General features: G+C 54.8%; 4 protein-coding genes across 4 annotated transcripts; 2 read left to right on the forward strand and 2 right to left on the reverse strand.

Moving 5' to 3' along the window:
- Positions 1 to 1,227: 1,227 nt before the first annotated feature.
- Positions 1,228 to 2,812, reverse strand: QBC33DRAFT_160600 (GDSL lipase/esterase). Its single transcript, XM_060422238.1, has 3 exons — positions 2,488 to 2,812; positions 1,560 to 2,431; positions 1,228 to 1,482 (listed from the first exon to the last, which is right to left on the reverse strand). Exons 1-3 carry the CDS (start codon positions 2,589 to 2,591, stop codon positions 1,397 to 1,399), a joined length of 1,062 nt encoding a protein of 353 aa, XP_060287874.1. The 5' UTR covers positions 2,592 to 2,812; the 3' UTR covers positions 1,228 to 1,396.
- Positions 2,813 to 3,464: 652 nt separating this feature from the next.
- On the forward strand, positions 3,465 to 4,768 carry QBC33DRAFT_444079 (putative histidinol-phosphate aminotransferase; the record flags this gene model as incomplete). The annotated part of the gene is made up of 2 exons (XM_060424254.1): positions 3,465 to 3,538; positions 3,607 to 4,768. 2 exons carry the CDS (start codon positions 3,465 to 3,467, stop codon positions 4,766 to 4,768), a joined length of 1,236 nt encoding a protein of 411 aa, XP_060287875.1.
- Positions 4,769 to 11,715: 6,947 nt separating this feature from the next.
- On the reverse strand, positions 11,716 to 13,365 carry QBC33DRAFT_160658 (uncharacterized protein). The gene has a single exon (XM_060422239.1). The coding sequence runs from the start codon at positions 13,198 to 13,200 to the stop codon at positions 11,947 to 11,949; it is 1,254 nt and encodes a 417-aa protein (XP_060287876.1). The 5' UTR covers positions 13,201 to 13,365; the 3' UTR covers positions 11,716 to 11,946.
- Positions 13,366 to 14,745: 1,380 nt separating this feature from the next.
- QBC33DRAFT_160688 (uncharacterized protein) lies at positions 14,746 to 15,286 on the forward strand. The gene has a single exon (XM_060422240.1). It carries the CDS (start codon positions 14,783 to 14,785, stop codon positions 15,203 to 15,205), a length of 423 nt encoding a protein of 140 aa, XP_060287877.1. The 5' UTR covers positions 14,746 to 14,782; the 3' UTR covers positions 15,206 to 15,286.

Below are 15,286 nucleotides of genomic sequence, written 5' to 3' on the forward strand. Positions count from 1 at the left end.
AAATAGGGGCATAGAACTTGAGGTTCTTTCCCACAAACCAGAACTTTATTGGACCCATTCATAACATAGCCAATTCAATATCGTTTCACTGCTAACTCATTGTTAGGAGGAAGTCTGGGTTGAATAGCAATCAGCCCAACTTCTGCGCCTCCTTCCAGGAGACTCTGGGTATGTCCATTGGCTCGCTACCAAGAAGGCGTTCCTGGATTCGGTGGAGCGGGTGTATTCGTTGCTACGGCGACGAAGGGACAGTCGAGGGGGAGGCGGTTCTTGAGGAGATCCACACTGCGTTTCCCTTGTGGCTCGGCCTCATTTAGGAGTCGTTTCGGTATCTTAGGAAAGGGAGGTTGTTTGGTCTTTTTGAGTACCAATGCTGCGGCCTTGAACCTACTACTTACCTACCTACGTGTAGTTCCTACCTACCTAGGTACCTTGGGAAGCCAATGGAAACAGGTACCTACTTATCAGCCGCTCCTTGCATGGGTGCATTGACTTATTGATCAAACTGGCGTCTCTTGCAACACCATCTTGGTCTGGGCAAGCCGGCCAGAACTCCCGACCTGACCGGTATTGTTCGCAACCTCCCTGCTCAGGATGCGAAGGGATAACTCGCGAAGCGTTGGTGTGTTTTCTTTTTCGAGGCGTTGATGGTTTCAACCATCGGGCTGAGCGGGGATAGTAGTATGTATATATGTACATAAATATGCATATATGTAAGTATGTATGTTCGTAACAATAGCAGGCAGAGCAGCAACAGTGGTCATACCGGCCGTCGGCTTTTCAAACACGCCCGTGAGGATCGTGATTGCCAAAGGCTACCCCTGGGCATTGCCATCACCCTGGGTGTGAGGGTGCAGAATGGCCCTGAAATAACAAAACCACCGATCGGCCCACTTTTTACCTTTTCTGGAATACACATTAAGTCATTGCGTTATTGCATAGGATGCGTACGGGCTGTGGGCTACAGGTTCGCAGATACCGCGAGGACAGCTCCTTTTTCAGACCCTGCGTCTCGATGCCGGCTGAGGGCATCCGCCTACATCGTCGTCCCCTCTTAGAGAGAGACTCCGGTCCCCAAGACAGCATCACCTTCCTGGTCGAGTGAGGGCCCTCGGACTTGTTTCGCGTGTGTTTGGTTGGCTCAGGGCCCTCGGGGAGCGTTTTGGTATTGTCAAGATGTGTCAATGTCTTCATTAAACTGCAATCGTGGCGAAAGGAATGAGTAAAGACAACAAGTATCCGCGAGCAGGTCAAGGAAGCGGGACGTCTGAATTCGCTATCAGAGGACCGCTTCTCACCACCGGCTTTCCCAATGTAAAGGGTTTCGTCAGGTACTCCGCTATATTAATGACAAGGCCGCATCGTATTGACTCTGGTCCTGGGCCCTTGCTCCGACTCATTTCTTGCCTTGCGATCCATAATATGTGCCATACTTCGATTGTCCGTCAACAACGTCAAGGAAGTGCTCGGCGATGATCGAGTCTTGACGCTTGATGTTAGAACAGTTCTCTTCGGGACGGTCTCTTTACCCCATCGGTCTTGCTCGGGCTTCGACTTACTAGATTTCTCCGAGGGGTGCAGCTCATCGAACCACAGGAAGGCAGACGAGCTGACCTCGGGCAGATCGACGCAGTCCGAGTTGTCTGTCGCCTTGCAGTGGTGGTAGAATCCGGTCGAGTTTGCTGGCGAGTCCAGATAGTCGCTGGGGTTTTCGCTGATGTCCTTCAGCAGCTGATGGACATTGAAGATGCTGAAGGTTGCCCCTGGCCAGCGGCTCTTCACCAACAGCTGGAACGGCGCGCCGTAATCAAACATGGTGTTGACGTTTGTGGTGTACTCCTTGATTTTGTAGCTGTACTCGGTCATGTTATACAGCGTCTTGTTGGTCCAATACTGGTTGTTCAAGGCTCCGCCTGCCTCCGGAGCAGCGTAAAGGGGAGAGAGTTCCAGAGGAGCCTCGTTGAGCAGGACAAATCGCCGCCCGCCGGTCTGGTAGACGGCGTCGAAAACATCCCAGATGCAGTTAACGAAATCGGTGATTGTTGTGCCAGGAGCTTGGGAGTCGGTCAGGAAAGCGCCGAAGCCGAGGTCATTGGTTCCGATCCACAGGGCATAGACCGTGTTCTCGGCCGTGCGGTTTGGGTACAGGGACTCGAATGCCACATCCTCCTTGAAGGTTGGGATCTCGTCATCCATGACCGAGGGAAAGGGCCTCTTGATGGCGTCAAATTGGCGAGAGATTATTTCGTTGGAGCAGGTCGCGCCGCTTATGGCGTAGTCAACCAGGTTGACACCCGTGTGCTGGACAATGAAATGGCCCCAAGTAAGTCCACCACTGGCCGTGACGTTGGACACGTCTTGGTAGACCCCGGGCGGAGGATTCTTCCCATCGTGGTTGACTATGTAGCTCATGCGGCCGTTGTCGCTGTAACTTCACGGAAAGTTAGCAGGCCATTTCAGGGCAGGGCAGAATGATACGGGCCCAACCTGTCTCCGAAAACAACCAAGTTCTCGAATGGCTTCTTCGCCCCACAGCCTGAGGCGGCCGCGGCGATCGATGCGCCGGCAACCAGCAAAGAGAAGAACAACATGACGAGGAGAGGTGAGGCGGATCGCTTGCCAAAGACCGTGGAGAGGGGGACAACGAAGAATTAGCAGCGCGATCCTACTCTGCTATATAAACCTCAAAAAAATGCCCCTCCAAGGGCGGGAGCAATTTAACGTCCCATTCACCCGGGACGGGGAAGCAGGAACGGACTACTATGTAAGCCCTGCAGGCTATATTGAGGAGTGCGGAGGCAGGGTCGCCATGGACAAGGTTATCGACAATGAAGCTGAGTCAACAAAATTGGCTGATCCTGGTCGTCAAGTATCCGAAGACCCGGACCTAGGTCGTGTAGACGAGGGAATCTTGTCCGTCAAATATGCCTTCTTGTATACGCGGACCGACTTATCCTCCTCCTGATGTCCTCTGGCTTAGATAGAGCAAAATAAGTTGACTAGTCCCCGCAGCCCCTCCATCCTCTCAAGCTTAATGAAAGGTTACCAGGTCCCAGGATACGAATGGGGGACTGACTGGGTTAAGTCAAGATCATCGACAAGGGGAAAGGATTGTCTCTCCTCTTGTGTGCAACCTCCGTTTGGCAGCCGAGGCCATCCAATCGCTGATGGAACCATCGTCGTTGTAATTGTGGAGCACCGGTTAAAATTGGGGTTGGGGCTCCGCTCAAACATCATTCGCCAATTGCAGCCTATGACCAAAAAAGAAAAAGTTCAGCCACCAAACTCCGGAGTCGGGTCCGGACGAGACTGCCCACCACTTCCCGTCCGGGATGACTCCTCGGTGACTCAACAGAGCTCTCGGCCGAATGCCATATTTAATTAACGGTGGTCATTGATGGTAGAAAAACGATACCTCGGAAGTTTGCTACATTCAAACAAGCTTTAAGACATTTCCACCCACCATGGGCGCGTTCAATCTCGAGACATGTGCTCGGCCTAACATACTTACCCTTGAGCCGTATCGCTGCGCCCGGGAGTGAGTCCCCGCCCCTGACCGGCCCGCTCACCCTTTTTTCTTGTATCCCTAGCTCACGCTCTCCCCAGCGACTACAAAGACGACGGCTCCAACATCTTGTTAGATGCAAACGAGAATGCCTACGGCCCATCAATCGCCGGTGACGGCATGGCGGCGGCCCAGCGCGGCGCCTCGGAGCCCGCGCTGGACTTTCTAGGCCTGCACCGGTACCCGGACCCGCACCAGGCGGACCTGAAGGAGCTGTTCTGCCGGTACCGCAACACGCACGCGCACACGGCCCAGACGCTCACGCCGGACAACCTGTTCGTCGGCGTCGGCAGCGACGAGGCCATCGACGCCTTACTGAGGTGCTTCTGCGTTCCCGGGCGGGACCGCATCCTCGTGTGCCCGCCGACGTACGGCATGTACTCGGTCTCGGCGCAGGTCAACGACGTGGGGCTGGTGCGGGTGCCGCTCCTGCCCGCGCCCACCTTCGGCCTGGACGTCGAGGGGGTGTGCGCCGCCCTGGCCGCCGAGCGCGACGTCAAGCTCGTCTACCTCTGCTCGCCGGGCAACCCGACGGGCTCGCGGCTGGCCAAGGCGGACGTCCGCGCCGTACTCGAGCACCCGACGTGGAACGGCGTCGTGATCCTGGACGAGGCCTACGTCGACTTCGCGCCCGACGACGCCTCCCTGGCCGAGTGGGTCCTCGAGTGGCCCAACCTCGTCGTCATGCAGACCCTCTCCAAGGCCTTCGGCATGGCCGGCATCCGCCTCGGCGCCGCCTTCGCCTCCGCCCCCGTCGCCCGCCTCCTCAACAGCCTCAAGGCCCCCTACAACATCTCCAGCCCCACGAGCGCCCTGGCCTGCCACGCCCTGGACGCCCCGGGCCTGGCCGTCATGCGCGCCAACAGGGCGAGGATAGTCGAGCAGCGCTCGAGGCTGCTGGAGGAGCTGCCGCGGATCGAGGGCGTCGGCCGCCTGCGCGGCGGCGCCGACAGCAACTTCCTGCTCTTCGAGATGCTCGACGCCACGTCGCGGCCCGACAACGCCACCGCGCTGGCCGTCTACCAGCGGCTGGCGGAGACCAAGGGGGTCGTCGTCCGCTTCCGCGGCAAGGAGCACGGCTGCCTGGGATGCCTGAGGATCACGGTCGGCACCGCGGACGAGGTCACCCGGTTTTTGGAATCGCTCGGGAAGGCGTTAGCCGAGGTGCGCGGGGGTTCAGCCCCCGAGGGGCGAGGAGAGTAGGGAGCGAGAAGCGGATCGCGTTGTTAGCTAGGGATAAAACGGCAAGGGAGTAGCCTATTGCTCTTGATAAGAAGCAGTAGCGTCGGTGAGCAGTCCTATCTCAAGTAGGCTGTCGTCCATCGAGTAGCCTGTGACCATCCCGCTGCCAATAAGATTGACTAGCACTCGTGAGCCATGCTGTTGTAACTATTAAGCAACAATCGTCTAGTTCTTTACGTTGGGGCATCTAGGGCAGCTTCAGCAAACGATAATGCTTCACCCCTTCTAAGCGGGCCTGTTAGAATCTACGGCTCTTCACTATCCACGGCTCTACCTTCGCAGGCCGTTCCTGAGGCTACTAGAACAACGCTTTGGAATGGGCTAAGGTGAGCAGTTGTAGACGAGCCGTTGGATTCCCGGGGTTGCGTGAAGCACTACGTACACCCATCCACCCCCTATGTCACCACTTGGTTGTCTCTACAGAGAGGAATGTTGTCTTGAAGCACGGAGAGTATGGTGGCGCACTGGAACAAAAACACACTTGTATGAAGCGAGGCACATCTGAGTCGGTGATGAGTCTAGAATCCCACAATGGGCCTGGTTCAGGGGCTTCCCGAGTGACTCATAGGAGAAGCCGGCAGTTAGCAGCCCAAGATACGACGAGGGTCGATCTGTTCTGTATACTCGCAGTACTTTTGGGGAGGCAGAGCACAGAAGAACATGGCCCTGGCCTTAGCCTTATTCTGACCTGGACGTTTACCGACATAGAAGCCTAGGATGGTTGCTCCGATGGACAATCTCCAAGGACGAACACGACATAGATGGCTATCAAGGGAGACCCCAGATCAGGCTTTTCATTTACAAATTGGGAATACTTGCTTCCCCCCCAACGGCAGTGGCCGGGAGGCAACTCATGTAAAGTTGACCTGTTCTGAGGGATCACCACCGTTGCGTGTTGAGTCTACTTCTTCGCGGGTAGCCTAAAGCTGCTGGAGGATGGAGATACGCAAAGGTAGACGCAAAGGTAGACACGTTTGGAAGGCCCGGGAACGGGCTCTGTCATCGGCCCGATCGAGTACCGTTGCCCTAAAGAGTCTGACGCTGGCGTTGCAAAAATCAAGATCTTCGAATGGGCACCGAGGCCAAGCGGCTGCGGATTCTTGATACGTTTGTTGTCATGCTATGCAGGGCTTCTGAGTGCAGGTGGCTGCAAACAATATCAGTCTCGACCACAGTAGGAACGGAGAAGTGGCTCGACTGTGCGACTCCCCTCCTCCTATTGAAGAGACTTCCAACCCTGTCGGGGCTGAGCCCAGCCGTCCGCCCGTCCCTGCGCCCACCCGTGCCGTTCATGAACCATAAACCGACAGGTATCAGACAACTTCTGGGATGTAGTGTGTCACCAGAAGCCGCAAAACTGGAAGCTGTTGGAATCCCAATTTGGTCTCTTCGACGGCCATTGAGCTGCTGAAAACTCGGGCCGAGATCCCATGGCGCGGGAAACAGGTTGAGGGCGCATTCCCCAACAGTAAAAGGCTGAATATATCCTTGAATAACGCCCTCGGAACATTGCCACCTTCAGAACAGGTGAAGAAGCGGGATGAGCCGTGGATAGGCAGAGGGGTGCCGCTCACCGACATGGGCCGGTGAATGCTGGCAGTCTAAAGGAGAAAAACGATCCTGGGATCGTGCATCATATCACATAGCCAAAAGTACGGTTGAGTGTTCGAATATGCAGAGCATGGCCTGGGCCTTGTCCAAGCAGACATGGAGACAGTAATTGAAGAAGGGCGGAGACTTATTAGACTCGCTCCTATTTTTGGGTTGCGCAGCAGGAGAAAAACAACGAGTGATCAAGATTGAGTCAGGTACGCTTATTGTTGTGTATCCGCATTATTTTAACCTCATTCCGGGTAGAGATTGTGTTGAGAAAGCCCATGGGGAGAAACATGTGGATTTGATTGCGTCTCCAATTTCAGTGATATGCCCACGCCACTGTTACAATCAAGCGACCCCCAGGGGGTGCCAATGCTCGTTGAATGGGATCAGGGGAAGGACAACCTGGACTGCGTCTTGGGACAGGAAGAGAGGGTGGCGATCAATATATTTAATATATTTAGGCTGCAGGTTCCCTCGACCTGATGCCACAATTGCAGCTTGACCAGCGGATTTCCCCGGGCCGGCAACAACTTGATGGGACCCTCAGCCACTCGGCAAAGGTTTGGTCATGGAGCTGTATGCTGACGCGAGTACTATGGGACTCGCTTGCTGACGAAGAACACGCGCAGAGCAATAAGCAGATATCTGGCAACCGGGAGGATTACGCGGTTGAACGCGTGTGTGAGAGAGTTTCCCCCCAAGGGCCACGGACAAATTGGAAATCGACCCAAGCGCTGGGGCATAAAGGAGCAACATTGTGCCGATGCCCACGAATCCGAGCTCCAAAATACCCTGAGATCCGGGCTGCGTGAGGTAGGTGCGGAAGCACTTGCTTGCTTGGGCCGCCGCCCTGCAGCTGGTGTGGCGACCCAGCGGCGCTGCCATGCGCATCTGTCAATTTTGGGGAGTCATTACAAGATCTGGCTGAGGCACAGGGTAATGTCGAACACGATGGGGCGCGTCAGCGAGCCAGTGGTATGCGAGGATGCATCTGAAATCCGTGGCCCCTCTGAACCTCTGTTGGATGGCAGAAAAGGCATACACGGGGGCTGGGACCGCCTGTCTTTGCGATATTGAGCAGCGATCTATCACAGCCCGTGTTCTTGCCACCGGCCTCACGCTGGCCACGTTGAAGAACTCGGGGCGATAAGCGTATACGTTGTAGGTCATAGCTGACATTAGCCCTCGGAGAACAGCTCGGATAGCAATAGATATCGTGCGGAGCCTATACTGCAGCCGGTATCCCACTCGACGATTGCGGGGGTGGGTTAATATACGAGACGAGCAATCCCGGTGTGCAGTCAATCAATTCTCGATGCAATTGAACAGATCTTGTTCCCAACAATTATGGCGGTGAGATTGAGACATTTAATTCGTCCGTCGGGACTCACTGATAGGATGAACAGCCTTCGTTCCGCCTACTGCTGCATAAGGCGCTGCCATATTGACAAGGTACGGCAAGTTGCCATATCGCATCATCGGCTCGACTCAACGGGCGCTCAGATCGTGTGTATGCAGCGAGGAAAACCGCCGGATCTTGCGAGAGATGGCTGGCAGGCAGTCTTATTACCCCCAAAGGTGTTCCTGGATATGTGATTCGGTTACCAAGCCGGACCCCGTCCAATCTGTCTGATACACAGCTCGTCATTGTTGCAGAAGGATCTTCGGTTTTCCCGTTAGATCTCCAGATATATCCAGGTAAAGGACGTCGCATCAATCCATGTTCAGGCCAACGCGTCTCACCGGCAAGCACCGGGATTGGGCACACATAGCTCAAAGCTACAATATCAGTCCCTCGTCCAACGCTGGAGTGGGCGAGGGTTCTGCCCCCTGTCTGCTGCAACAGAGATCATCTCCCCACGTTCCATTACGGTGGGGGGAGGTGGTCGTGGGCCCGTGGGTTGTTTCAACCTCCAGCCAAGCCATGGTCGACATGGGGAAATCGATCGACTGTGAACCGGAAAAGGGAGAAAGCTGGGGGATCGTGCAGAAGATGCAGGGAAATAAATCCAGGCCCGGTCCTGGTCCTGGTCCTGGTCCCTAAGCGACTGAGCGTCCTTGGATAAGGGGCTACCAGCCAATTCAGGGGTACGAGTGTGCTTCGCGGAGGGCTCTTGCTGGTGTCCTCGTTCCTGCCGTGATCGATTGCGACAGCGAAAGGGATGCCGCCTTACTTAGTACATGGTATTCCTATTTTCAGCTGTCTGCCAGGGGCATGGGGTGTGTACGGAGCAAGATTGGCTGGGTTGACAGCTGCAAGCACGGCTCAGAAGACAGATCTCTGGCGGAGGAAAGAAAACGCTGGGAATGCACGATGTAACGGCGGCATAACATCGGAGCACGGCTTGTGGTGGTGCGATTGCTCGTTCCGGGATCTTGAGCCATCACGCTTTCCTCTCCCGGCACCCTTCGTGGGTAGTTTGTGACAAGACTTGGCTAGATGAGGTGATGAGGCCCCTTGTATGTAACAGGAATCCTCGCGAAGCCTTCTGTTTGCGGGGTTCGCGGCCAATATTCCCTACGAGATCTTGTATGTATGAAATACTCACATAGGTTAGGTCCGTGTGGGGCGTGGGGGTCGATCTGCACAGTGTTGATACAAATTCCAGACTGTAACTTTACAGACAGAAGACACGTACGCTGTAGGTACTGTAGGTACCTTGGGACGCACCCCATGGTTATGGGAGAGCCAAGCCCTGCTTAGATCCTCCAGGTTCCTTCCTCGCCGCCCGACGTCCCGTACCCCCGGCTGTGACTCGCCAGAATTCTCATCCAGCCTTACTTACTCCGCGTACATGCCGCGGGCGCAACGCGCGCTCTTTCCATTGGATCCGCGCATCTACTATGTACTCACTGTACCTCCCCATCAGCCCATTCTTATTAGGTACCTAGAGCTGCCGGCTGGGGCGATGGATGGGAGGACCTAAAGAGTGCGGGTTCCGGGAAAAAGTAAAAGTTGCTCAAATTACGCCATTGCTTATTGCTTGGCCTTGGCCAACCATGGAACGTCCTGACCCCCCAGTGTCTTGGTAGGTAGTTGTAGTTTTTCGCCGCGCCACAATTATTAGAGTACGCATATTGGATTCGTGGGCATGTCGCCATCCTAGCCAGCATCACCGTTTCATAACCCTCGCACCCAGGTGTTTCGACTCTCTTGTCGAAGTGTGTTGGCTCTCAATGCAACGCGGTGGGTAGCCACGGCCAAGTTTTAACCCTCGCTGCCTGGTAGGCTGCTTACATTTTGGGCACCTCCTATACCTACCGTAGGTACTGTTAGGAGAGACAGTACTGGAAGTGGGGAGGCTGACGTCCGTTTTGGGCATGTACTGTGCCCGCAATAAGCTGCGACATCCCACTACCTGACAACCGGCCCCTGAAACTTGAAGATCTCTCAGGCTCTGGGGAAGGCTAAACCCCGCATTCGACAAGCATCTCATCGACGAATATGCGTACCTTCCCCGTAGTGCAGTACGTACGAACCTATGAACACAGAAGGCGGGCTGCAACCTCTGCACCACCTTCCCAAGTGATGACGATACCCCATCCAATCCTCAACCAAAAGAAACCACACTCTCCCTCTAGGGGGAAATTGCGGTGAGGAAAGTATAGCACTCATAGGTAGATCTTGAACGAATCGCGTATCGGTTCCTCCACAGTCCACACAGCCCATCGGAAGGCCACGCCTGATTACGAGGACTGTAACTACGGGATATTCACCCGCATTCCTCCCATGCAGGGAATTTTGGATTGGCGTCTCGGGAAGCCAATTGGCCTGGTGGGAGACAGCTTGGTTTGCCTGTCCAAGCAAGCAGGCATCCAAAGCAAGCAAGCAAATCGGCAATCAGGCAAGGGGGGGCTGGCTGAATCTCCAAGCCCGTGATAACTCTCGCCCATAGCTTCAAATTCGCTAGGCACCCTCAAGTCACACAACGAGGCGCTATGATTTCACGGTCTCGGGGCACTGTCCTCGTTATACGGGCTTATTGTTAAAAAAAAAAAAAAAATTCTTCCCCATTCCCCCCTTCCCGCAGGATAAACCCGCATATATACCGCAATAAGGGATGGGGAGATCTTTAGAGTGATCACACTATCTGAATCCACAATAGGGCGATATTTAGCGGGAACCCGCTCTAATGGGAGCATTAATTATCACAGCAAACCGGGGAACCTCAGCCGTATTCATGGCAGTTGAAAAGCTGTCGGCAAGTAAGGCGCGAAGGGGAAGCGCTTTGGGCTCTCGTCGAAAATGCGCACGAGGCCCGACCAGCCAGAGTAGCCAAGGCACTCTAGGCCTTTAGGATTCCTGGGGAACCTGAGGACCTGAGGTAGACTTAAGGCAGTCGAATTCCGGGGTAACATGTGTAAGCTGAGGTGATACGGGAGGAGGCTAAGGCAAAAAATCTTTTATTGGTTATTATCACTCAACCACTCAGACACCCTCCTTCTCGGTGCTCGTTATTTCCAGGTTTCCGGAACCTCCGACCTGGCCTCGTCCTCCGAATCCCACACTAATAAATACCCACCTTACCTGCCTAGGTAGGTACCTAATTTGCCCAGGCACATTCCAGATGCGAACTGGGTGATTCGCAATGATACGTAGCACGACAGATCTAGGGTAGCGCGAGGGAGGGGAAAAAGATGGGAAGGTCAGAAAGAGGAGAACAAGCGCTGTGAGATTCGGACATGAGGGGTGGGCGAAGGGAGAGTGCAAAAAAAAAAAAAAAAAAAAAAAAAAAAAAAAAAAAAAAAAAAGGCCTCAAGTGCATCTAGCACGTTCCGCTACCGGAGGGCATATTGTGTGTCGGCGTGACAAGACCCACGAGCCAAATGTGATCTCTCAATTCAATACGTAAAAAGTCACAGCTGATCAAGGAAGGGAGGGAATAACAGGACACGTTGGATTGGAAGTAACCCCCCGGGTTTGTTTTCTGGGGGGGGATTTGCTCTATCTGCCCATGCCAATACCAAATATACGCTCCAGAGCCAAGGACGGCGGTCTGAGCTGAGAGTTTGACGCGAGAAATACACAAAGAGAGAAGAGGGCCGACTTCCAGTTGTCGGCATACCCAGGGATCCATCCTGTCCCTCCCTATATTCAATAACCTTTCGCCCCGTCTATAGTCTTGGTGCCGAAAACAAACCCCCAAAAGCAAACAAACAAAAGAGCTGTCTTCGTAGGTTAACTCCACCCCTTGGCCCGCAAGCTCCAACCACCCGAACAACCTCGGCTAGGTAACATGTCCAGAAGAAACGGCGCATTCCGTGTTCGGTATATGGTTGTCGTCTCGAGAATGAAAAATCGAGAGAACCGTCGTCCTCTGAGGCGGTGGGACCTTGAACTCAGCAGTCGGTAGTCCCAACGGGGGGGGGGCCGGCCGAGTGACAAGGTCAATATTATGGACGGGTGGCCCGCTGCCGAGCCGGATAACAAAAAGAGAGAAAAATCAAGTATAATACGCCATCGTGGTTCCATCTATAGCCGGCGTTTGTCATCAATCATGTCCAGTTCCGAATTTACAGCCAAGTAAACCGGATCCAATCTAGAAACGATCCACCAAGTCGCCCCCTGAGATGCTGTTGGACGACGAGCTTCTGCCGCTCACGTGGTAGTCGTCTGTCGGTCCAAGCAAGTCATGTACGGCGACTTTGGGTACCTGCGGAACCGGGAGCTTCCTTTGTGATCCATCCGGCCGGCTGAGAATATCGGCAAGAGACATGCCGGTACTCCTTGGCGCTGTCGTCGGAGCCTGGCTCAGTGGGAACTGGTTATCCAGCTGGGGTTCCAACGGAGCCAGCGCGGGGGTCGTGTGCTGCAGCGACAGGTTCCGGAACGGAGGAAGATCGTACGTATCGGTGAAAGGCCGGAGGCGCGGCGAGTGGGCCGGAGTAGCAAGCGGTGTCTGATCGGGTGTTGGCGAGAGGGAATCGTGGGAGAACGTTGGGGATGACGGCGCTGTCGAGTTTGGCGAGTTCGGCCTCGATCTCTTCGGTTGCCTGTAGGCGTGTCCGTAATGATCGTCATGCTCGTCGTGAGAGTGAGACCGCGACATGTGGTACGCAGACAGTGAAGGCAAATGGCCACGCGAGGGTTGGAGACCGTGGGAATAGTAGGGGTGGTGCCTGGCGAGATGGTGGTTATGGTGAGGCGGCGTGGCTAATGTCTCCCGCTCGACCTGCTTGGCCGCCTTGGCCAGCATGGTGATATCCATGCCATGCCCCTGAGCACCAGGCAGTCCACGGCCGTAGGGGTTCAAGCCGGAAGGGTGGGGGACCGCGTACGAAGCGTACGAATGCGGTGGCGAGACGTTGGGAGACGACATGCCGGACGGAGGCGCCGACCGGATAGCCTTGGGAGCGGGAGGCGGCGGCATCATATCTGGCTGCATGCCGTGGACCATGCCCTGGTGCTGTTGCTGCTTGTTCCCTCTCCGCGAGTTGGGGTTGTTGTGTATCCTCGAATGGCGGGTCAGTTCGTCTGAGCGAGAGAACTTCTTGCTGCAGCCAGGGAATTGGCATGCATGCGGTTTCTCTCCCGTGTGTGTCCGAATGTGCCGAGTCTGATGTTCGAGGCGGTGGAAGGCCTTGTCGCATAAGGGGCACTTGTATGGGCGAGGCAGCTCGTTCGGAGTCTCAGTTGCCTGACCTCCAGGGAGGGGGCCGTTGGGCCGGATGACGGTGACGGTTGCCATGTCTCCTTCCTTCTGCTGCTGCTGCTGCTGCTGCTGCTCCCTTGCCACTGGAGCGCCTGGATTAAGTAGATTTGTAAAATCCACGGCCGACTGTGCTCGTTGCATGTGGTCGCCGTGTCTCGTCGTCAACCTTGCCCGGCGGCGATACTAAAGTTTCCCGTGGACAGGTGTTGCAGTTCAGCAACACCAAAAAAGAGATATTTAGAATAGCGATAGAATGGGTTGGGCGACGACAGAAATCGTTCGGGGAGTCTCTGAGAGCTTTTAATTTTATTTTGAACTCGTGAGATGTCGTTGTGTTGCTGGTGGGCTGAACAGAGTTCGAGGTTGTTCTGAGTGGGTTGGATGGGTATGCCAATGCGGGTGTTGGGGAATTATTAGCATGGGGAAGGTAACAAAATCTCGAGCAAGAACCTTTTTTTGGGGGGAGAGGGGATGGCAAGTGGTTTTAAATGGCTGCCAGCTCGGTATAGGGAGCGTGCTGTGGGGACGGAGGGGAGGGAGGTACCAAGGTACTGTACAGTAAACCCACACAGTGGTGCCAAGTTACCTCATGCTCGGCCGGTCTGCGGCGTTGAGGGAGTTGAGGAAGGTCACTAGTGTAAAAGGGGGTCACCCGGAGCAGGCGTTGAGGCTGTCGGGTACCTAACAATGTACCTTTTTGACAGGGCGGCCAAGCCCCGCAATGAGAAGATTCTCATCAAGATAGGTACCTAAGATGTGGGGGGAAAAGCTTGGGGGGGCCACCCCCCGGGGGTCAAGTGTGTGGGGCAGCAAAGGATGGAGGGGCGTGGGCAAAAGTACTGGACCGCTGCGCTGCGTCCTGGGTCTCGGATAACTTGACCTACATAGTATTGGCTTGTACTGTACTATCGTATCATGCTTCCAGTCAGGGACAGCGGCAGAGCATTAGGCTCGACTGCCAGCAAGCGCCCATACTTACACGTGTCGGCAATGTGCAAACACCTGCCGGCTTCTCTTTGCCATTGGCACTATTTTTCTTCCACTTTGACTCTACTATTTCCCCAGCTTTGCGTGAAGGTGAAGTCATGCACGGCTCAGGTCCTTCCGTCAACTAGACCAAGTATTGTACAATACAATACGTGGGATGTCACTAGGGGACTGACCACCAAACGGGCCGGGGTTCTCAGAAACGATCCGCAGTATCAGACTCTCGGCCATATCAAGACAACTATTCGTAACTGCTCAAGCCACAAAGAGTCACGCAGCAAGGTCCCGCGCTGCCGACACTTTACCTACCTTGTAGACAACATACTGCGTACACACAGCTTTTGCGGAAGGTGGGGGTAGGGTAGCCTTCCTCTTTTCTTTTCCCGGTGCGGCATCAACTCCGGATGTATGGGAGTTGAGGGAAACGAAGCTACTAGAGATAAGATCCCAGCTCGGCTCGAGAGGGGAGATTGCGGAGGGCTGTGGGGAGACCTTGGGGCTTGTGATCTGGCAGATAGTGATAGTGCTCCTTTCTGACTGAGGGCTCTTTCCAACTTGCCTCGACTTTGTACAACTTGGGTTGTCATTAGATCCGTGGACTGGATCATGATCAGCCAGCGGCTACTAAAGTGTCTTCCGAAACCTGGGGAAACCTCCTTTCGTAATGCTTGCACTTCTCTCAGGAAAAAGTGGTCTGTATGAGGTACATCCGTAGACTGTACGAGATTTGAGTCCCATGAAGGCCGCCTTTCGATCCCTTGGCAGGTACATATTACTTTGCTACTTCTTCTCACCAGGCATCTACCCCAGAGGAGTTGTTGGACTGGGTACCTACGGCAGGTATGCAGGGCGTGGGGGTGATCAAGGCGCCCGGCTGACTTTATCATCCTCTACTGGAAGCACGACATTTCTTGATCATGAGGCCTCAGGCGGAACTCCATTAATCTCTGCTTCCTCTTATGCCTGGCTACCTCCTCTTCCCCTTTTCTTGCGGGTTCGTCTTTTCTTTTTCCTCTCTTTAACCTCCTCGGCGTCCTCGCCGCTGCTTGCCGCGGTATCTCAGTGGGCCCACTACGCACTGTGTTATCAGTTTCTCCATTTGTCCGCTAACCGGAATTGGCAATTCCGGGGCGCTGCCACCAGAATATCTCTACTTTGAACATAGGGCTGCGCGAGTTCCGGTCCTCTCCGATGGTGACGAAGTGGGATATTTTGGATATCGTAAACTCAGCGCCTCACG

This window comes from Phialemonium atrogriseum (assembly GCF_030411735.1).
Source record: "Phialemonium atrogriseum strain 8032-3 unplaced genomic scaffold QBC33scaffold_2, whole genome shotgun sequence".
Taxonomy (NCBI): domain Eukaryota; kingdom Fungi; phylum Ascomycota; class Sordariomycetes; order Cephalothecales; family Cephalothecaceae; genus Phialemonium; species Phialemonium atrogriseum.